This window comes from Anomaloglossus baeobatrachus, chromosome 7 (assembly GCF_048569485.1).
Source record: "Anomaloglossus baeobatrachus isolate aAnoBae1 chromosome 7, aAnoBae1.hap1, whole genome shotgun sequence".
Taxonomy (NCBI): Eukaryota; Metazoa; Chordata; class Amphibia; order Anura; family Aromobatidae; genus Anomaloglossus; species Anomaloglossus baeobatrachus.
The window spans coordinates 57,986,411-58,010,634 of NC_134359.1; the positions used below are offsets into that span (position 1 = coordinate 57,986,411).

The 24,224-nt window shown below is 43.4% G+C and overlaps 1 protein-coding gene across 1 annotated transcript in view; it reads right to left on the reverse strand.

The window, feature by feature from the left end:
• Positions 1–834: 834 nt before the first annotated feature.
• The window catches only part of SLC25A12 (solute carrier family 25 member 12), a 215,283-nt gene continuing 191,893 nt past the window's right edge, over positions 835–24,224 (reverse strand). Inside the window, exons 15-18 of the mRNA XM_075317328.1 lie at positions 23,978–24,116; positions 15,646–15,804; positions 13,654–13,744; positions 835–1,491 (exon numbers count right to left, since the gene is read on the reverse strand). Of these exons, the coding sequence (XP_075173443.1) occupies positions 1,296–1,491; positions 13,654–13,744; positions 15,646–15,804; positions 23,978–24,116 (585 nt within the window). The 3' untranslated portion in view covers positions 835–1,295. The remainder of the gene's footprint in view (positions 1,492–13,653; positions 13,745–15,645; positions 15,805–23,977; positions 24,117–24,224) is intronic.

Here is a 24,224-nt window from a genome sequence, read left to right on the forward strand (position 1 = left end):
CAGGCTGCGCTGTAGAATGTAAAAAAGACCTTTGTAATACTCATCTAGGGGGCAGTCCGGTCTGATGGATGTCGCTGCTCTTGGTCCGGCGCCTCCTCTCTTCTTGTGATCGCCGTCCTCCTACCCAGCCCCGTGTGGATGACACATCCTGCGTCATCCACACAGAGGCCGCCATTGCACTCCTGTGCAGGTGCACCTTGATCTGCCCTGCTGGGGATAGAGTGAAGTTCTGTAATGCACTACAATACCTTCATCTGCCCTCAGCTGTGTAGTACAAAGTGCGCCTGCACAGGAGCGCAATGGAGACCTCTGTGTGAATGATGAAGGATGTGTCATGCACACGGAGCTGGGCAAGAGGACGGCGATCGCATAAGATGGAGGAGGCACCGGACCAAGAGCAGAAACGCCCCACGGACTGGACAGCCCCAAACGTATTATAAACATGTTTTTTACATTATGCAGAGCGGCTTGGGCTCTTATATACAGTATTCTAGAATGCTGTATATAAGGGCTCACTGGTGGTGGCCGCAGCTTATAGGGGAAAAACCTGGTGACAGGTTCTCTTTAATGGGAGTGGTTGAGCAGTTTAGTGCACCTTCTCACCTTCTTGTTTTCCATCTGTCTCTATCTTAATCTTTTTTGATTGACAGGTCTTGCATTACAGGAGCAAGAAAAGGTGAAAGATAGTTGAAAAACAAGTAGGTAGGAAGGTGCACTGAACTGCTCGTGCATGTTACGGATGCACCAAGCACCTGAGCTTGGTTTGAACAGTCATTTTGTGTTGACAGATTCCCTTTAATATGGCTGGTTACACATAAAAATAAAAGACAAATCAAACATTAATCATTTATTTTCCATAAAATACATTAAAATGAGTATATGATCAAATCATAATACATTATATTATTCCATGGTTCTTAATAAAACACCTCCAATATGTTCTGTACATTTTCCGCCACCCGTTGTACAAAAGGGTAACAGATGTCTTATGTGCCGCGGTGTCTGTACAGATGTACAATATGTACAGTAACGATAATTGCAAAGCTATGGAAAGCTGTATATTAGAAAAACAAACACATGCTCTCATTTTTTTTGGAAACAAAGCCACATTTATGCGCTGAATTTAGCGAGAAACCTCTTTTGTGCAAACAGGTGATTCACCTCTCAACAAATGAATATATCATAGAAAATGGGACAACCAGCTCGGAGAAACTCACATGCAATTGACCAAAGAGATACTGCACGGTGCTGCACCTGAAACACTGTGTTGCGTTGCACCCATGGAGACGTCTGTATTATGCAGAGGGCGCAGCTTTGGGTTTAGTAGGAGCCGAGTCAGGAGATCTAAATTTTGGCAAGTAAAGGCCAAACTTGTTCTCTATTCCAGCAAAGGTTGCGGTTGCCAGTCTGTAGCCTCCTATATGGTCAGGATGTGCGGGAGGCAGGTCGGAGATTCTCGTCTTTGGAGAAGGTTCTGTCCCGGAAGGTTTGCTGCCGAAAAAGAGAAGAATTTCTATCAATAAACAATTCGGTCTGGTGCCATCTCGTACGACACAAGACGTTGACATAGGGCAATCAGCGAGCCGTGGTTTACAAAGCTGTTTATTTTACTGAATGGACTAATCTCACAAGCCTCATTATTGGATCGAAGAGACTCCCGCGCATGGAACATTTACACATCACACTTGCTGATTTACTTGGACAGTTCTCAAGGATACTGCAAACCCTGCAGACACCAAACTTAATTCCTCATTAGAATACGCCATTTATCCACACACAGACCCAATGCCAGACTTATTCACACTGACGTAGGGGATAGGACACAGACACAGGCTCCTAGATAGTGAGGAAAAGCCGGAATCTCACTAAGGGTATGTACACACGGCATCTCATGGGGTGCTGAGGTTTTGGAACAGAAGATGCTTCCGTAATAAGCCGGCAGTGGCTCCTTTGTCAACTTTTGAGATTACATTTCCACCAAAGTCTTTTTTTTCTTTTTAATTCTATAAACAAAATAGTGAGGACTTCCAAGTAGAAGCATGAAGAATGATCGCGTCTTTTAGCTGCTTCGTGGAATTCGAAGCCTGAAGCTGAAAAAGATGGAATATGTGCACTGCAGTCGCTGTGACACAGCTGTGCGCATGTTCATTATTTTTGAAGTTTACTAAGCGTTATATCAGGGGGTTTGAGGCAAAATCCGCTGGAAAAAAAGATGGTGTTTGCACATAATCTACGGTTGACGTTGGGAATGGGACTCTTAAGGATACTTTACACGCTGCGATGTCGCTACCGGCGCCGGATGTGTGTCACTAACACCATGACCCCGACGATATATCGCTAGCGATGTCGCAGCGTGTAAAGCACCCTTTACTCTCTTTCTTACATGTTACAACTTTACAGTAGATAATAATCTTTATTTTTATATAGTGCCAACATATTCCGCAGCGCTTTACATACTGCAGCAACACTGTCCCCATTGGGGCCCACAATCTAAATACCCTATCATTATGTCTTTGGAGTGTGGGAGGAAACCGGAGGAAACCTATACAAACTGGGAAGCACTCATTGCAGATGTCGTCCTTGGTGGGATTTGAATCCAGGACCCGAGCGCTGTAAGACTGCACTGCTAACCACTCAGCCACCGTGTCGCCCACGTTTGTTGGATTTATTTAACCTTAGGATTGGATTAATTAATAATTACCAGTGAGTCATACATGGTCGTATATTATATCATATTAAAACGTCTAACAATGCCGGTCACTTTGGAAGGGAATGGTGCCAATGACGTTTTGACCTCTTGCACCTCCCAAGATGTCTGCGTAATCGTCAGTTATTGCGAATGTGTTCTGTTCATTAGACTAGGGCATATGCATCACACCTGCAGATTGTGTATGCGACTCAGCACATGACCAAGGATGTAACGTCGTCAGGACCATTCACCTCTAATGTGGCAGAGAGTGGCATCGGAAAACCCTTCTGTAAAATATGCTCATTCTCTTAATTCTGAACTCCAAAAGCTCAGTCCTTCCTCCAGTTACAATTCATGACTTTGTCTATGGCAGGCTTTAACCACTGTATTGGTAAAAACTCCCCTGAGGGGTTATTATAAAATGAAAACTCCTTCGCAGGACTAGGTATCACCAGTACAATGGCTAAAGAGGTGTGTGTGTATGTATGTGTATATATTATATATATATATATATATATATATATATATATATATATATATATATATATATATATATATATATATATATATATATATATATATATATATATATATATATATATATATATATATATATATATATATATATATATATATACATATACACACACACATATATATGTACACATATACGCACACACACACACACACACACATACACACACCTGTACATATATATGTACACACACACGCTCATGTATGTGTATATATATATAAAAATATCATCCAGTCAGTACTGACAGACCAGGGACAACCCTACAAGGCTAAAGATGGGCTACGCTCAGTTATCAATTTATGGGAGGAATAACAGAAGAACATCATATCACAGTTTTCAGAAAAACTAATCCAGGATTTCTTAACCCATAGGGAATATTTAAATAAAAGTATTTAATAAAAATAAGCCATCTGAAGTGCTGCAAAATCCTCTTTAAAGCCTGTTGTTAATTTAAATATTTTTTTCCTGTTTTTTAAACTCCAACGATTGCAGTTTTTATTCTTTTCGTCCCACTGTAACCAGTATACTAAAGTACTTTTAACTTTGTTTTGTAAGCCCAAACACCATCTAGGAAGGGGGCCCTGACTGCAGGTTAATTTGTGCGCAGTCAGGAAACCCTATTATTCACCCCTCCCTGCTCTGATATACTCAAGGCATGAAGGGGTTAATGTGGTCCTTTTTTTTAAATCAGGTTCATTTTTTATTAACCAATACGGTCCTTTTAATTTATGGCCTTGGCAAGGGGTGCGTTGCCGTAGCGGGCCCCGTCTCCAGGTCTGTCCCAGACCGGAGTAGGGGCCCACTCCTTCTTCTATTAAAACCTCTTCCCCGGGGGGGCGTGGCCGGAGCTTCATGGAGCAGGATGCCTAAGGGTTGAGCTCCTCCACCCGCGATTAAAATAAGCCCTTTAAAACAGCTTGGAGTGCCCAGGATGGGGAAGAGAAAGCCCCCTAAAACTGTCAAGGACCCGGGAGCCCCAGCACCGCTTACCCTGGACTGCTATCTACTGAAGAAGCTGCCAGGGGATCAGGAGCAGGAGGATGCCCGGACGACTGGAGCGCCGTGTCACCCGCTTCCACAGGCAGCTGCAGCACCAGGAAGTAGGAGAGAGAGCGAGCGGGAAGAGCCGGTCCACGTCGCAGAAGGAGGGAGAGGTGAGGAGCCTGAAGAGGTCGGCAGCGCAGACGGAGGGAGAGGAGAAGATCCCGCGGTAGTCGGCAGGAGGGGAACCATCCACGTGGGCAAGATGGCGGCAGCAGCAGAGGAGACGCGCGGTGACTCACCTGATCGCGGGCAGGAGCAGGACTGCAGCGAGCCGGCCGGGAGTGAGCGCACATGGACTGCGGGATCAAACAGAAGGTACACTTTCTCCCTGGATGCAGGTCCCAGCAGTCAGGCAGAGATGGTGGTGATGCCACCCCTCCCCCCTTGGAGATCTTGGAGCCCGGCGGCGGCTGGAGCCCATCGGCTCCTCCAGTAAACACACAGGGGGAGTCCGGTGACATGGCATGGTGTGCGGGAGGCGAGGAGTGGGGGAACTGTGCCCCTATAGGCTGGACGGCCGGGAGGGGGACAGAGGAGAGGCAATGGATGAGGCTCAGGAGGCCAGAAATGAGGCCCTGCAGCCTGCTGTAATCTCCCAGCTCGTGTGGGATGACCCAGGGGCTTATGATGGTGCTCCCCTGTCTTCTCCACTGGGACCACCAATGTTACAAGACGAGACCCTCACTCCCAGGCCCCAAAGAGCCATTAAACCACCTGGGGATGCTGGGCCAAGGAGCCCTGTTCCTGTAGTTCAGCAGAAAAGGACCCCAAGACCCCATTGAGCTCAGCTGACAGAGAAGCTGCCAGGAGGGGCCTCCGGAAAATCCGACTGCTGGACCCCCACCCCCACACCCAGCATACCCTCCAACAGAATGGTGGGAATTCGTCCGTCAGCTTCCCACCAAGAAGGATTTTCAGGCACTCATTTCTGAAGTAAAGGACACCTGCAGGTCTGAAATAGTGGCGGTCCGGCAAGATGTTGTTTCTATCTCTAAAAGAATAAACCAGCTGGAGAATGACCATAATGAAGCTAGAACAACAATCCGCCATCTCCAATCTCATACCTCCTCCCAAGCCGACACCATAAGAGAGTTACAATGTCATATTGAAGACCTAGATAACAGAGGCAGACTCCACAATATACGGGTCATAGGTGTACCTGAGGCCCAATCAAAGGAGGATGTTACGAGAATCCTGCAGACCATATTCAATTCACTCCTTCAGCGCCCTCCGGATAGCCCAATTCCTATGGACAGAGCGCACAGGGCCCTGCGCCCCAAAAATATGACAGGGAACCCACGAGACATTATCTGCCACATCGTTGATTTCCAACTTAAGGAGGAAATAATGTTCAAAGCACGGCCGCCAAAACAGGTGATGTATCGAGATACCAAGATCCAGCTTTTCCAAGATCTCTCATGGCTGACGCTACAGCAGCGGAGGGCCCTCCACCCACTACGATCATACCTAAGGGCCAATAATATCTTCTATAGATAGGGGTTCCCGTTCAGCCTCTCCTCTCTTTCTGGGGGGAAACGCCTTCGGACCCCTGCAGATTTGGAGCCTTTTTGTCAGACATTTGACCTTCCCGTTCCAGACCTACCAGACTGGACTTCGCCACAGCAGATACCACAACTTCCTCAGGCCTGGCAACCGGCCGCCACATCGCGTAAACGGCGACCCAGGGGCCCGAGAGCTGAAGGACCCACCTGATTGTATTTTCCCAGTCAACTTCTGGATATCTCTTGACCTCACATGGGGTTAACTGGCCTACTTATATGTTTTTTCTTTCTCTTCCTCTGGGACTTTCTCCCTCTTAATGAATCCCGGGGAGGGGGGGGGTTTGGATCCCACAAGTCCGGTTTGTGGAGTTTTGCCACTCACCCACCCGCAGAGCCGTACCAATTTACTCGCACTCTCGTTTACAGTGCAGGTTATACTTAGTGTGACACTCAACTGTGTGTAAACGTAAGTCGGCTCTGTTGCTGGGGTAGTGGACGGCTGGGGCTGACTACCATACCCTTGTCGTATAATTGAAGAGTTTTTATTTTGCAGTAGAACATAGTTATGTTTTGGTTTATTTTTAATTGTCCTGGTTGTATCCACAGGTATGCAATTCACTATAGTAGACATGCTCAGTTTGAGACGGGTCTAGGGAGTATACTTACCACACACAACAAGCGGCAGTCTCAGGCACTAGTCCCCACACTAGCATATATTAAGGTATCGGGTGGCTAAGTTGATGAGCCTTAACGTGAAGGGGCTGAATTCCGATGTTAAAAGGAGGCTGGTTCTCCAGGAGATGCGAAAATCACTGGCGGAAGTGGTGTTTCTGCAAGAGACACACTTCACAGAAAAAAGTTCTTTTAACTTTGCCCGCCACTGGTTTATCCAATCCTTTTCAGCTACAAACAAAAAAAAAAGCTGGAGTAGCTATATTGATCTCTCGCACTTGTCCACTTCAAGTGAGTAAGTGGGAGGCAGATCCCTCAGGTCGCTACCTGATCATCCAGGGCACTCTGAATGGGATAAAACTAATCCTGTGTAACCTCTATGCTCCAAACTCTAATCAGAACAGATTTGTCTCCTCGGTCCTCTCACACCTCCCGTCAGATCGTGGGGCCATGCACATTATAGGGGGGGATTTTAATATGGTGTTTTCGGACAGGGCTGATAGAATGCTTGCACCCTCACACTCTACAATCCCACATAAACCTTCCCATCTCTCTACGAGATTCCGCAAATTGATCCATAAATACCAACTGTTTGACCTGTGGAGAATTGATAACCCGACGGCAAGACAATACACCTTTTTCTCACACCCCCATAATTCCCACAGTCGGATCGATTATTTCTTTGGTAATGTTCTCACGCTTAGAATACTCCGACAAGCACGAATAGGCAGTATCACATGGTCAGACCATGCTCCTCTATTAATAAACCATAATTTAACAAATGTCCCCTCAAAAAGAACCCACTGGAGACTAAATGAATCCTTACTCACTAATAGTCCCTCCCGAGAATCTCTCCGTAATGCAATACTGAATTACTTTGGGGATATGGGAAGCCCATAAGGCGGCTATCAGAGGGGAGTGTATAGCCATTTCCTCTAAGCTTAAGAAGGATTCACAGCACCTCTATCGGCAATGTGAAATAGACCTCCGATCAGCGGAAGAACACCTTTGCACCCGCCCCTCTAAGACGCGCCTAAAAGCGGTGATCGACCTAAGAACTAAACTAAAAGAGATTTCACATGGGAAAATAGAGAAGCTTTTACGCTACTCTAGCAAGAAATATTAGGAGTATGGCATTAAACCACATACGATGCTGGCCAGAAGGCTTAGGGACCAAACGATAACTTCCGCCCCTAGTGCCATAAAGGATACTTCAGGTACCCCTCATTACGACCCCACAAAAATCGCACAACTTTTCCACACATACTATACATCCTTGTACTCAATTCCTCCAGCATTGTCAATGTCCCACCCGGATAGAACTAAAATGTTGAATGACTATTTGACTGACTGTCACCTTCCAAAATTGCCCCAGGAGGTTCTGGATGATCTTAATCGAGAAATAGTCCCGGACGACATCCTTCAGATCATTAAGGACCTTCCAAATCACAAAGCCCCGGGCCCGGATGGGTTTACCTATTTATACTATAAAACCTTTCTGGAAGAGCTGTCACCCCATTTGACCCAACTTTTCAATCTTTTTATGATGGGTGAGGACATTCCTAATACATTCCTACACTCGTACATAACTATCATCCCTAAAGCAGGCAAGGATCCCATGGAATGTGCGAGCTACCGCCCTATTAGCCTTTTAAACTCTGACCTTAAAATATTCACCAAACTGTTGGCGGATCGCCTAAATAATTGGCTTCCACAGCTGGTCCATAAAGACCAAGTGGGATTCGTTCGCTACCGGCAGGCAGGAGACAACACCCGAAGGATCTTGGATCTGGTGGAGGTGGTGAACAGGGAGGGCATGGAGGCACTTCTTCTGGGACTGGACGCGGAGAAGGCTTTCGACAGGCTGGACTGGTCCTTCATGTTTTCTGTGTTGGGCCACTTCGGCCTGTCGGGACCATTTGTCTCTGCTCTGCGGGGTTTGTATTCTCTCCCTGCGGCGACAATTCGCCTCCCCCATGCACACTCAGATCCCCTACCCATCCGAAATGGAACTAGGCAGGGCTGCCCACTGTCCTCTTTGCTATATGTCCTTAGCATTGAACCACTGGCGGCACAAATTCGACTCAATCCGGACATTATGGGGGTCAAGGTTCGGGATAAGTCTTTTAAAGTGGCCCTATTTGCGGATGACGTTCTGTTGTCCTTGACTAACCCAGTCATATCCCTACCAAATCTACACGCTGTATTAACCCAATACGCTAGATTCTCGGGATATAAACTTAATTCCGACAAAACAGAAGCTTTACCTCTTAACATCCCGGAAGCCAAATTACAGTCCCTTAAACAAAACTTTAAGTACTCTTGGCGTTCAGACTCTCTGCAATACTTGGGGGTTAAAATAACCCCCAGTTATAAAACATTATACCACGCAAACGTCCCACCCCTAATACGCGATGTGGAAAACAGTTTACAAAAATGGTCATCCATACAGATCTCCTTCTTGGGTAAAATTGCTACAATTAAAATGTCAGTCATCACTAAATTTCTTTATGTGTTCGAAAGATTCCCGGTGCGGGTTCCCCTGGGGGTCCTGAAAAAAGTCCAGTCAAAACTTCTGCAATTCATCTGGCATTCGGGAAGGCACCGTATCCCAGATGTACACCACGTACAAAGGGGGCCTTGTCATGCCCGAATCTCAAACTTTACTACTACGCTGCACATTTGCGTAGTTTGGCGTCATGGACGACCCTGCCGGCCTTTAACAAATGGACAGAGATAGAGAGGTTTTGGATGGCACCTTTCCACCCAAGCTCTCTAATTTGGGGACGCCCTAGTGAAACCCCCTCCAGAGACCTCCTGGGCCCAATGGCATTCACAAGAGAGATGTGGCGGCAGTGTAGAGTGAAGTTCCAGCTGGCCTCACAGTCTTCCCTATTGACCCCTTTCTTGTACACACCACACTTGACAGAGGGTATGAGTCCGGGGGTGACGGGGCAATGGGCAAAGGCGGGCCTCTATTGTTTTCGGGATGTGGTCAATCCAGCTACTCTGAAATTAAAGCCATTTTTGGACCTACGATACCAACATAAACTACCGTTCCACCTATATTTCTCATATCAACAGATAACACATTTTTTCACAGACATTATGGGACGGGGGGAGGTGCGGCGCCCTACAGCATTTGAGACCCTTTGCTCTGGCCGGACCTCGACCAGGGGATTGATCTCGGCCATTTACAACATACTGATAACCAGGGACTGTTTGGATACACAGAAGCACGCATACATGAAGAGATGGGAGGGCTGGGTTGGACGCCCCCTATCAGACGCACTCTGGTCAGTGATATGGGCAAGGACATTTCGGTCCTCAATTAGCACTCTCTATAAGGAAAATCAAGTAAAGGTCCTTATGACATGGTATCACACACCAGAACTCCTTCACAAGTTTAACCGTACCTATCCGGATGTGTGTTGGAGATGCGGTAGTGGGGGGGCATCCCTATACCATATATTCTGGACATGCCAGGCCATTGGTGGCTTTTGGGAGGAGGTGGAGTCCCTGATGGGTAGATTGGTAGGTGGAAATGTGACTAGGGACCCAGTAGTGTACTTGCTAAATGCCCTCCCGTCGTCTTTAAGCAAACCTGAACTAAAACTTCTACTCTATGTTCTTACTGCGGCCAAGTGTCTCATCTCATTGTTCTGGAGGAGGGTAGCACCTCCCTCTGTCTCGGACCTGTATGCCCGAATAAAAGATGTCAGGAGTATGGAGAAACTAACAGCCCAGCTCCATAATACAATGGATAGGTTCACAGCGACATGGTCTCTTTGGGATGCCCTTGTGGACACCTACCAGATGTAGGACCGAAATGGGTCTAAGGTAACTGGTATTCAAGTCTTAAACCGGTTAGAGGAGTGGTGTGAGTCCCTCTCCAGGTCCCCTAGGACAAGCCCTGATCTCTCCCTTTATGTGGCCTGTTACAAGAGGGAACCCCTCCCACCCTTTACCTGTCTCTCAGTGTGTTTACGACATATCTTACCTATATGCATACCTGTGAAATGGTTCATTTACTTATGTAATTGCATGTATGTTTGTTTATTTTATGTATAACATGTTTATAAAAAACAAAACCTTTCTTTTCAAAATAAAAAGTTGAATAAAAAAAAAACCTCTTCCCCATGAACAAGTGGTATCTTCCAAGGGGGTTATAAGGCGGAAGCCCGGGCAGTGCGGCCCTTTCCTGGCATCGGCTGTCAGAAGCTCCCCACCCTACCTCACTATTTTTAACCTGTTTCCTATACCCATGTTGGTTACTGATGTAGTTTCTCTTGTTTCAATGTGGATGTTCAAGTCACAGCTAGCGGTTAACTCTAACGTTTGGTAACGGGACTGAGGATGGACGTGTCCTCTGGGAGTCTGGAGCAGCACACCGTTTCGGAGTTTGATGTTAACACAGTTAGTTAACATTTATGAGAAAGAAAAGATATACTGTACTTTTTGTTTTATAAGACGTACTGGATTATAAGATTCACTCCAAATTTAGAGGGAAAAAATGCTTGGGCGGAGTAGGGCGATGCTGTGGTGCCCGAAGTCGATGCATGCGAAGATAAAGATCTTGGCTCAATGACGAGCCGAGATCTCATCAGCGCACGTGCCACCTCCGGACGCTATTTTCCTTAAGTCCGCTGCAGGGAGATCAACGGGCCGGAGGCGGTGCGCGTGCACAGATGAGATCTTGAGCCCAATCCGGGCGCCATTATTTAAAGAAAAAAAGTATTCAGCTCACCCATGTAAGGTCCTCCAGTCTGCGGTTGATGCACGTAGTCCTGCGGACAGGCAGGTCCAGCTTCAGAGTAAACGGTAATAGAAAATGAGTGGGACTCAGCACCAATATGGATGAATAAAAATCTTCATGCTTTATTTGAAAAGTTTAAAAATAAAGAAAAGGGTCACAAATCATCCAAAATCGCCATGCGACTTGCCGTGCGGCTTGACGCGTTTCGGACACAAAAGGGGAATTTAAAAACAGTCCTTAATCATAAGCCATGTAGGATGGGAGGCAAGAGATATATATAGCACCTTAAGAAGCAATGAAATACAAGAGCAAGATGGAAAACAGGAAGGGAGTCCACCCGAAAACATGCAAATTAGTAAGAGGGTTGGTATATCATTGGATTCTCTTAACCCCATATGCGTATGTATATCTACTGGGGAATTCATGAAAAACAATTCTTAGATTACAAAAAGACCTCAAAATAAGGTCAATGCAAGCATACATGTGTATATGTGCACCATTCCACCCACCCATATATTTCGTATAGCAATTATTTCACTAAGGAAACAAAAAGATTATTTCATTGGTCTATGAAAAGATGTTCATGCAGATATTATAATAAGTGGATATATCTTATATAGATGGTATGTGTACACATGCATATAAATGCATGTGCTCTGTGGGTGCAGGGCAAAGAAAAAGATAGATAGAAATAGAAATACATGTATGTGGACTAGATATTATATCGTCTCCAGTATAGAATTTTATATATTATAGACATATGAAAAAAAAAAAAAAAAAAAAAAAAAATATAATATTTTTATTTTAGTCTTTATTTTTATTTCTATATTTTGTATGTGTAGCTATATGAGCTCTATGTACACATGTGTGCAGTGTGTACACATGTGTACGATGGAAGAAACATATAAAACATAGGATATCCAGGAACTCAGAATTATAAAAAAAAAAAAAAAAAAAATAATAATCTAAGAATTGTTTTTCATTGAATTCCCCAGTAGATATACATACGCATATGGGGTTAAGAGAATCCAATGATATACCAACCCTCTTACTAATTTGCATGTTTTCGGGTGGACTCCCTTCCTGTTTTCCATCTTGCTCTTGTATTTCATTGCTTCTTAAGGTGCTATATATATATCTCTTGCCTCCCATCCTACATGGCTTATGATTAAGGACTGTTTTTAAATTCCCCTTTTGTGTCCGAAACGCGTCAAGCCGCACGGCAAGTCGCATGGCGATTTTGGATGATTTGTGACCCTTTTCTTTATTTTTAAACTCTTCAAATAAAGCATGAAGATTTTTATTCATCCATATTGGTGCTGAGTCCCACTCATTTTCTATTACCGCCATTATTTAAAGCCTGCACTGCTGACATTTTCAGAATGGCAGCCCCTGCCTCACAGGCCGCAGCACAGCCCTCACGGCCCACAGCATCTCCCTTGACCCGTAAGTAAGCTACATTTGGATTAGATGCACCCCTCAATTTCCTCCCAAATTTTTGGAAGGAAAAGTGTGTCTTATAATCCGAAAAATACGTTATGTAAAACGTTAATAAAGCTGTGGCTGACCCCATCCATCAAAGAAAGCTGGTTGTGGACGTAGTTATTTGGCGGACAGTAAGCAAGGGAGGCGTATTTTTCTTTGGGCAACGGGAAGGTGGTAGTTATAACAGCAGTCTTGACAGACAGAACAGGTGCCCAAAATAATCTATGGTGCTATTCACATGCACATGTTTTTACCAACACAGTATTGGGAAAATAAGGGGGGACATGTCTGCTTTTGATCTGAATGATGAATCATAGTTGTCAATGCAAGACAATAGGTATAAAAGAAAAAAAAGACAGCACGCAGATGCCATCATGTTTCATCTGAGTAAAATTTATAGGAGAAGATTGGAATTAATTTTTAAAGACAGACTCAAGGAGCAAAGATCGATGAAAACGGGATGCAAAACAGTGATGAAAAATGGAAAAAAAATAAAAAAATGGACGTCTCGCACAACATTTAATGTGGCCTTCGAGGGCAATAATCTGGATTTTTTTTGTGCTATATAAAATGATGCAGTGGTTCTTCCCCCACAAGGATCTTTCCTTCATATATAAACATATATGCTAGCGTTACTTCTGTAGTCTGGGGTGTCAGACATTCATTCGTATGGAACAGAAGATAGAGAGGAAAATGGGTTTAGTTAAAGGACACGGTTTCAATCTGAGATGTGCTCGGCTAAATGATAGCTTCTTTTTTTTATTTCCCGCACTCTGAATTGATATCATTCTGCACAGAAATCCAGACTTTTGGAGAGACATGCCTCATGTCAGCCAGGGACCGGAAAAAAGAAAAGTTCTATATTAAGCGCAGACAGACGTGCGACGTTCACATCTCAGAAATCAGGCTTATATTCAGCTATGTATAAAATACACCATGTGCACAAAAAAAGTGGCTCCATAATACTTACACCCCTCCAAAGTCCACATAAAGCCATCGCTGCAGTAGTTCATAGGTCACCAGTGTGACGCCGAATTGTGGAGAGGATCGAAACACTCGAGCTGTGGGAGGATCAGATGTAAAGCTTCAATATAATGACCAAAAGAGGACAGACTAAATCTACAACAGCTCAAAAAGAGATTCACTTTACCGCACCCAACAACATCTATAGGAACCCAAATCCTCCTAGCCGAGGTCTTATGGCGGGGTAAAAGGGGAAGGCCTCTATTTTGGACACTGGTGGACATAAACAGAAAAGGGCCCCTGTGCAAGAACAATATATGGGCCCTTTGCAGCCCAAGAGCTCATCAAACTACACAATTCCAACTGCTTTGGAGATAGAAATGGCCCCGCTTATCTCTCGGGCCCCTATGCGGCGGCAGAGGTTGCATCAATAATATGTCCGACCCTGATTCTGGATATCAATGGGAATTTCAAATAATCTATCACTCCAATGGATAGGAGCAGGGGCGGACACACCGTTGGTGCAGTCTATTCTGCTACACAGGGGCCCCAGAGCTAAAGGGGCCACTACTACCTCCAAAGCAGATATAATTATGCACCATGAGGAGCTATTGGACTGCAATGGGTCCATATAAGGCACTTGCACAATGAGTCACTTTTGTTTGTGTCCACTAATGGGTAGGAGCAGAAGTGAATCTTGACGTTTGTGGGCCCAGATGCAAAATCTCCAATAATGCCCCCTCCTCCTATTACCATTCTTTAAAACCATAAAATGGTATTTATGAAAAACCTGTCCCAGTTCTACAGTTTGTTAAAAAAACAAAACACAAAATTGTTCTTTACTCATGATCCCTGGGTCCAGCACTAAGTTTCCACTGCTGCTCCCGATGTCTGTTATTGTCTGCAGCGCTGACGTCATGTTGACCCATTCTCTAAGCACTCACCGCCTCAACCTGAGTTGATGCTATGAGCTGCTGAGCTCAGTGGTTGACTGCAGTGCTATCAACCTGACGTCAGAGCTGCACACAATAGCAGACTCAAGGAGCAGCAGCGGAGACTCAGCGTTGGACCTGGGCAGAGTATAGCTCAGTTTGTTCAGCTTTAAAACAATCTGCAGAAGTCGGACAGGGGGGTTTTCTGACACCAGAATCTTGTCATATAGACTAAAGGCCACTTTACACACAATGACATCGCCAACGAGATGTCGTTGGGGTCACGGAATTCGTGATGCACATCCGGCCTCGTTAGCGATGTTGCGTGTGAAACGCAGGAACGACCGCTAACGATCAAAAAAACTCACCATATCGTTGGTTGTTGACACATCGTTCTAATCCCGAATATCGTTGCTGCTGCAGGTTCGATGTTGTTCGTCGTTCCTGCGGCAGCACACATCGCTATGTGTGACATCGCAGGAACTAGGAACAACCTCGTACCTGCGGCCGCCGGCAATGAGGAAGGAAGGAGGTGGGCGGGATGTTACGGCCGGTCATCTCTGCCCCTCCGCTTCTATTGGGCGGCCGCTTAGTAACGCCGCTGTGACACCACACGAACCGCCCCCTTAGAAAGGAGGCAGTTCGCTGGCCACAGCGACATCGCTAGGCAGGTAAGTACGTGTGACGGGTGTTAGCGATGTTGTGCGCCACGGGCAGCGATTTGCCCGTGACGCACAACCGACAGGGGCGGGTGCTTTCATCAGTGACATCGCTAGCTATGTCGCTGTGTGTAAAGTGCCCTTTATGGTCAGTCTGGTAGTCCCATTTGCATCCATTTCCTGTTACACTTCCCTATCGTCCAGGTCCCATGTGCGACAGTAACCCCTGTATCCACTATAGTCAGGGCCCTAGATAGCAGATACATGCTTCAGGCTGGAGTACAGTAAATTAGCCTCAGCCTGTATTATATTACACAGTCTTTATTCTACAGGACGCAACTTCCGACTCCTCCAATTTAATATGACATACGAGACACCAGCAGAAATTGAAAAATCTACGATACAAACCTCCGGCTCCTTTCCAGAATGCCCTTGCTCCTTCTTCTTTGAGGATTTTTCTAAAGCAGTCGATAACGCCGTTGTATGTCGTTTGACCGGCCCGAGCTGCCACTTGCAGTCTGGTCTTGATGACATCGGCAGGGGTTACTAAAGAAGCCGCAGGTACGCCTAACCAAAAATGAAGACACAGAGAACATTAGAGCATCTCGCGGAATGAAAGCCTAAGATGTCAGATAATTGTCTCTATCATGGCTGAAGAATAGTATATATTATATACGGTATGTATTAGGTAAGGAAGTTCTAGGGTAGTTGATGGTGGAAAATGTGCAACCGCTGACAAGTCACGCTCTTTTGGGACACAATCCATGTGTTCCGAGACGGATTCCTTGGATTCTAAATTACACGCTTGTTAGGATTGCTACACACACCAGGCACTAAACAAAGTGTGCTTAATGAATACACAAATTGATTAGCACGCTTGTGTCGCACGCAGAGGAGCTGTGAATGGCTTATCTATAGCAAATCCGTAAGGAGAGAATCCTGATGATGGATCCGTCTATAACGCTGGCTGGGTTTTTTGTTACCTGAATGGTTTTTCTTTCCTGGAGACATGGGCTGCGTGCCCTCGCTGTACTCACATCTACAGGGGGCTCTGTTATTTAGTGCCACTCAATAGAGTCGGGGAATGCTGCATCGCTAACAGGCACATGAATAGATTGCTTTTTTTTTCTGGAAAAAAGCAAAGAAATGACAATGGCACCTCTATGACTGGTCAGCAGGAAGCAGAGCTGCCGCATCCTGCCATCAGCTTGGCCCCGGGCACGAGGCGGCTTTTGCCCCGCTTTGCCTGGAAGTCAGGATGTTCCAGCACTTGAGCACAATGTGGGTTATTGGAGAGGACAGACCCTCGTCTGCGCCACCTAGTCCCCCCGAGTGTCTTCAAACCATGTCACATAGACTCCTGGGAAACAGAATGTGACATATGGAAGGAGAAAAGAGCAATGATTTCATTTTCCATGAACTAAGGGTGACTTTTTTTTTTTTTTTTTAAATCAGAAAGGAAATTGATATAGGTCTCTTATGTAATAAAAATTCAAGCTGCGCTTTATATGGGCTATATTTTAGTGTATGGCTCAATTCATGGCGATATTGTCAAGGAAAATAAAAGAAATTCCGAGCCAAGTATGGAACATAATACAATCAACTGTATCTTTGAGGCATTTCATATGAGCTCATTATTTTACTGTTCTAAACTTGGAATGAAAGTTAAAAAAAAGTTTCCTTAAATAAACTATTTATAGTATTTATTTATTTATTTTAAAATGCACTATTAAGCCAGTGTAAAAATGATCAGTACATGGTAGCAAGGTGCTCACAAATCTTAGATCAATCGCTTACAAAACCCATCTTACAAAAAGAAGAAAAAAACGTAAGAAAAATCTGATAAAAATTCCGATGAGAAAGGCAAAATATAATGACCTTCATTAAAAAAAAAAAGTTTAAAGAGTAACTGTCGTTTTTATTTTTATTTCATAAATCAATAGTACACATTAAAACAGGCAAAAAATTCTTGAAGAACAGATAAGTGGCACTCACCATGGAAAAAATAAGTGGTACTCACTATGGAAAACAATAAGTGGCACTCCTCATCAAAAAAATAAGTGGCACTCATCGAAAAAATTGGCACGCACCATCAAAAAAATACGTGACACTCCTCATTGAAAAAAAATAAGTGGCACTCACCATCAAAAAAATAAGTGGCACTCACCATCAAAAAAATAAGTGGCACTCACTATTGAAAAAATAAGTGACACTCATCAAAAAAATAAGTGGCACTCATCATCGAAAAATAAGTGACGCTCATCATCAAAAAAATAAGTGGCACTCATCATCAAAACAATACATGACACTCACTATCAAAAAAAAAAAAAATGACGCTCATCATTGAAAAATAAATGGCACTGACCATTGCAAAAATAAGTGGCACTCACCATCAAAAAAAATAAGCGACACTCATCATAAAATAAAATAAGTGACACATCATAAAACAAATACGGTAAGTGGCACTCACCATCGAAAAAATAAGTGGCACTTAGAATACATAAAAATAAATCTTTATTTCCATGCTATTAAACACAAGAAACGGCGGAAGTGGAATACATTGTGGTCAATGGCTGTTTTGCAAATTACACCCCTTCCACATGTCTCAGACATGAAATAAGCAACTTTGTAATATATCTTATAGGAGAAATCTGCTTCAATCTCCTCCTGGACTGATTATTTATTCTCAGTTCATGGGTAAAATCTGTTTTCAGTGAAGTAAAATTTTCCCATTACTAAGATAGGAGATGACAGTTGGTGCTTTTAAAATTCTATGGAAAGAGGAGGAGCTAGAGGCCGACAGATACTCTGCTGCAGGTTCTCCTGAAACATCAGTTACAGTTCTCCATAGAACTTTATAAACACCAACTGTCATCTCCTATCTCAGTAATGGCAAAGTCTTTGCTGAATACAAATTTTACTTGAGAATTTTGAGAATGAATGATCAGTCCTGGCAGAGAAAGATGATGATTTATCTGATAAGGTATATTACAAAATTGCTTATTTTCACATATCCTATTGATTTAGGATTTTTTTTAAGGAACTGTTATTTATCAAATAAGTTATCAAAAGTATTAATTTTTTGTATAAAAGTCAGTGCAAAATTGAGAAGAACCGGGCAGCAAGGTGCAAGCAAACCTTAGTTTAAAAGGGCTTCCTGGATTACAAAAAGCATCTTGCAAATAAAAAATAAGTAACAAAAGTCTGATAAAAATTCAGCAACTAATGGCACAGTTCTCTTTCATCCTCTCGAAGACTTGGCCCACATAAGCAATACATACCATCCATTGATATTGATGTACAAATTAATGTTTGCCTCCCTGTTACTCCACAGATTGGAGCTGATTGTAATATTCAGGTTATTGTTGGGAAAGTGTTCTAAGGAAAAGGATTGGCCAAAATGGACAACCCCTTTAAGTTCTGTTTAGAGAGAACTAGCAATGAGCAATAAGATCATGGGCGCCCTATGTACCTAAGCAGATTGAGAAGGGAAGAATGGGTTATTTTGGGGTGTGATTGCTGGAAGTGTTTATTTTATTGCACAAGCCAACTTCGAAGTTCAAACAAATGATGGCCAACAGGAAACGTCTCGAAAAGCCATGATAGCTTGAGAATGGATCTGAAAGATGTTGTAGAGGGAGTAGAGAAAAACAAATGTCTTCCGTCAACTTTTTGTCACGTGTGCGTGTGTGTGTGTGTGTGTGTATATGTATATATATTATATATACATATATATGCAATTCTACAAATGTTTAAAATGGAACAAATGTAGCATTAATTCAGCTCAAGGAACAACTAATAGACAAAAAAAGTGTTATGCCGGCTTTGCACACTACGACATCGCAGGTGCGATGTCGGTGGGGTCAAATCGAAAGTGACGCACATCCGGCGTCACTTGCGATGTCGTAGTGTGTAAAACCTTTTTGATACGATGAACGAGCGCAAAAGCGTCGTTATCGTATCATCGGTGTAGTCTCCGACATTTCCATAATGCCGGTGCAGCGACAGGTACGATGTTGTTCCTCATTCCTGCGGCAGCACACATCGCTGTGTGTGAAGCCGCAGGAGCGAGGAACATCTCCTACCTGCGTCCCGGCTGCTATGAGAAGGAAGGAGGTGGGCGGGATGTTTACATCCAGCTCATCTCCGCCCCTCCGTTGCTATTGGCTGCCTGCCATGTGACGTCGCACGACCCGCCCCCTTAGGAAGGAGGTGGGTCGCCGGCCAGAGCGACGTCACAGGACAGGTGAGTGCATGTGAAGCTGCCATAGCGATAATGTTCGCTACGGCAGCTATCACAAGATATCACACCTACGACGGGGGCGGTGACTAGCGCACTCGACATCGCAACATCGGCATGTGATGTCGTAATGTGCAAAGCCCGCCTTAGTGTTGTATCAGGAGTGGGAATATTGGAAAAGTCAGATTGCGAAAAATTATATAATTTTCAAACTTTATGAAAAAAGAAATTTTTTAAAAGTTTTACAAAGTTTATATATATTTGTAAATATTATAAATATACAGTACAAAATATAAGTGGAAAATGTTTTGCGGTAAAAAGTAATAGTGGTGAAAATATAAAAAAACCCCCGAGGTATACATTTAACATATGGATAATGTTGATCGGTACCATGGGGACTATCTGCTCTAGAGAAATGATCTCATAAGTTAACTGCATTGTTCATTTTGGGCAGAAAAACTGGACCAGGTAGCATATGTTTACTAGATATGATAAAGGTTCCAGCTTCTTAAAAAATCCAACATTTTTATTCCAAAATATTTTTAAAATCCATGGTAAAAGCAAAGTGTTTGAAACTTGAAAGAGAACACATGTTGGCGTTCGAAACGCGTTGCTTTTGCCATGAATGTTAAAAATATTTTGGAATAAAAATGTTGGATTTTTTAAGAAGCTGGAACCTTTTTCATACCTATTTAATCTCCATGTTTGGTTTGACGGATTTCCTTTGTTTCTGTTGAGTCGTGGGTGAGCTGGATATTTTTCCCTTATCCTTTTTCCTTCACATTACATAGTACAGTATGTTTACACCGCTTTTTTCTGGCTGTCAAAACCATCCATTTTTCAAGCAGAAGACGCTTCAGGAATCGCTCCTTTTCTCTGGAATTTTGGAAACCTGAAGTGTCTTTATTTTCAGCATCTTTTGGTTGTTACTTGAGACTTTTTCAATGTTTTTTTTTTCTGGTGGCATGTATATTTTTAGGATTTTTTTTTAGCACTGACTTTTTTTTAAAAAATCCATTAGACAATTAAAATGAATAAAAATCTTATGTTTGCAGCAAAAATATTGATAAATGCTCATAAAGACACCCAGGTGCCTTATTTTAGCTTTCCCAGTGACTTATAAGTATTGAGTCTTTTCCTATCAGAGATGTCATTGAAAGTCACCCAAAATAATCCACAATAATTGAACAAAATCACTGACCTAGTGAATATAACCAATAAAACTTACTATTTATTATCAATATTAAAACCCATTCTTTATCCACAAACAATTGTGTACGTCTACCCAGGATTTTATGTATTAACACTGGACGATATCTCCCACAAAAGTGGATCTGGTAAAATGATATCTTCCACACAACTGGGTACTAATAGAATTTAGAAAACCACCATGTGTCCACCGCCATTAACTTGAGAACGGCGGCAGCTATAGGCATAGAAGTGGTGTCTAGGTATAGTAAAGTATCCATGCGCTACGCAGTGAAACCACCTATAGCGCCACCTGGTGAAAAACAACGGAGTTAGCATTTTTATCTTGAAGACAGAACGAGATAGAGAAAAAAAGGGAATTAAAAAATTATAGGGCATCATCAATTCAATACGAATCGACACCTTGCATACAGAAATACTATGATATGAAAGCCATGACCCCCCCCAAAACATTGAATACTGGTCACACATATGGCGCTCATTTAACTTTGATGCTCAAAGTGGCCACCATCAGCTGCAATGCACATCTGGACTCTGGACAGCATACTGTATCTTGCTGCACGTTGTGCAATATGGTAGGTGACACGTTTGCACAAGCATCTGTGATACGTCGTCGTAGGTCCTACAATGTTGTTGGAGGGGTTGCATATACCTGCTGTTTGATGTGACCTCACAGAAAGAAGTCCAATGGGGTCAGGTGAGGTGAGCGTGGAGGCCACTCCACGAAGCCACCATACCCAATGACTTGTAGGAAGGTCTCCATGAGGTATCGCTTCACGTCTGCAGCCTTGTGAGCGTTACACATTCTAATCATAGCATTTCTGTATGCAAGGTATTGAATTGATGATGCCCTACAACTTTGTAATTCACTTTCTTTCCCTATCTCATTCCGTTTTCGAGATATAAATGCTAACTCCGTTGTTTTCTACCAGGTGGCGCTATAGGTGGTTTCATTGCGTAGCGCATGGCTACTTTACTATACCTAGACACCAATTCTGTGCCTATAGCTGCGTTCTCAAGTTAATGGCGGTGGACAGCATATGGGTGGACACACTGTATAGAATTTTCAAATAAAAGATATCCCTATCAAAAATCCTTTCCCAGTGAACCTAAATAATCTCAGATTAACTACATACTGGAAAAGGATTCTTGATAGGGATATCTTTTATTTGAAAATTTTATATATCACATGGTGGGTTTTCTAAATTCTATTAGTACCCAGTGTGGAGACACGGGGCTCAGTGGGTGCTCTCGTCCACTAAAACCCGCCGCCTTTAGAAAGACAGCGTGGCTCAGGGCTCATCCCAACTGAACGCCGGCCTCCTTAACCGTGGGCGTAACACTACTCAGACAACACAGGGTGAGGGAACCACAATAATTAGACTTTATTGGATCCCCAAATAATTAACGGCCCATAACACATAACCATCAAAATACACAAATGTAACAGGCAACAGTGTCTCTCCCTTCCGCTGGCTCACCAGGGATTTAGAATGTCCATGCCTCACAGGTTCCAGGGCCACTTACTCCAATCCAGCAGCACCCCGCTTTCGGCGGGCACCCACCGTGACTGGAATAACGCCAGATTTAGGAAGCTGTGTGAGGTCTGCAAAGTCTGTACCAGGTGACTGAACTGTCCCAACCTGAGTGTCCTCCTTAGGTAGTCCTGGTTTGATGTTACAATCCTGACAGCCGGAGTCGAAATCCCTAGGCTGTGGATATGGTCTCCAACCGGAACCGGAGTCCCTAGATTGAAGCCATAAGATATCCTGATTCTCTAGTCAGCTCCGAAGAGCTTAGACTGGATCCATCAGCATCTATCAACCACCTGGTGGCTTAAAGAAATCCCTTTTATAGCCACAGCCTTCCACTTGGATACACTGCGTCCTCATCGATTGGTTGGACAAGATCGCCTCTCCCATTGGATGAATCTCAAGCTTCATGGACAATGTTCATCCAAATGATGTCTACAGAAAGACTGAGGATATCTACATGAAGTCTGCAAGTCACAGACTCGACAATGGCTACTAAGGTAATCACATTAGCAATACACAACTACGTTACAATGGTTACTGAAAGAGTCTGGAGAAACAATACGTCTGGCTTTTCAACACAATTACATGAGTCAACAAGAGTCTTGTAGAAACAATGAGGGACTTATCCCCCGTCAATAAACAATCTATCATCCTGTCTGGCTGAATTTTAAGAAACTTTAACCCATGAGAGTCCATGTCGTCACACCCAGTTATGTGGAAGATATAATTATACCAGATCCACTGTTGTGGGAGATATCCTCCTGTGTTAATACATAAAATCCTGGGTAGACCTACAAAATAGTTGGTGGATAAGGATAAAGAACAGATTTTAATATTGATAATAAATAGTAAGTTTTATTGGTTATATCCACTAGGTCAGTGATTCCCCTTTCCTATCAGGAAACGCCAGAGGAACGTACGTTATTTCTTTTAAAGATTTGGATATCTTTGGACGCCTGAAGTGGTTAAAAGACATTGAACAGCTTGGACATGAGAACAGAAAGTCATTTTTCGTAGGAATTAATCGGCCCATTCTTTTGATAGTTTTATAAGCACTTTTTCTGCTCTTCAAGCTCCAGCCACGTAACTGTTGACATTTGCAGGTTAGGTGAAAATCCAGACACTTTACTGAAATTTGTCTCTTTTGGAGATGAAATAGTTGCACATTTTTAATAAATGTAGTACAAAAACAGTTTATGGAATTTGTGCAACATTTGGATAATTTGCATTACGACTTTGCCCATCCATTTTAATAGACTCCTGCACCGGAACCGCCGCATTAACAGTTTACAAAATTGAATTCTCATGAAAACAAAAAGAAAAAGCGTTACACCATCATTCTGAGCTCAGCTAGATCGCATAACTACACAACACGGCTCGTAAGTTGACAATTTGAGGGTTCAGCCCTATACACACACATCAGGTAATCAGTCGCCTTGCTTTCTCTACCTAAATATTTTCTACCAACCTGAACATTTCAGAAGCCGCTTTTGACAGAAGCTCGCTACAGATGGACACCCGTAATGCTGCACCAAGGCGCAGAACGACATTAAGATGTTTACACCAGTTATGCTAATGTAATTAGCGCTCATTAAAACAACGACATCACCCACCGCCAGCATATATTTACTGCTCCTCGGTGGTGACTGATACTGGTTTTGTATAAACGGGCTGATGAGGACAATTTTCATGTTCTCTATTAACAAAAACAGACTAAGGGGGAAAAATAAAAATACATCCAAAAATAGGGTCTTACCGGCGATTGCACCAGCTGTCAGTAGCTGCAACGCTCCTATGTGTCCTGATTCATCGGCAAACTGCGATTTACAGTGTGCATAGACCGGGAAGTAAATGGCAGAGAACGGGATGTCACGCAGGAAACAGGCTTTGGCACCCTGCAACAAGTATTAATATTATAAAGTTGTAGACTTTAAGTCCAGGAGAGAAATAAAATAAGTTAGGGTCCTATCAAAGAAGAATCACCTTGTCGTGGTTGATGGGCT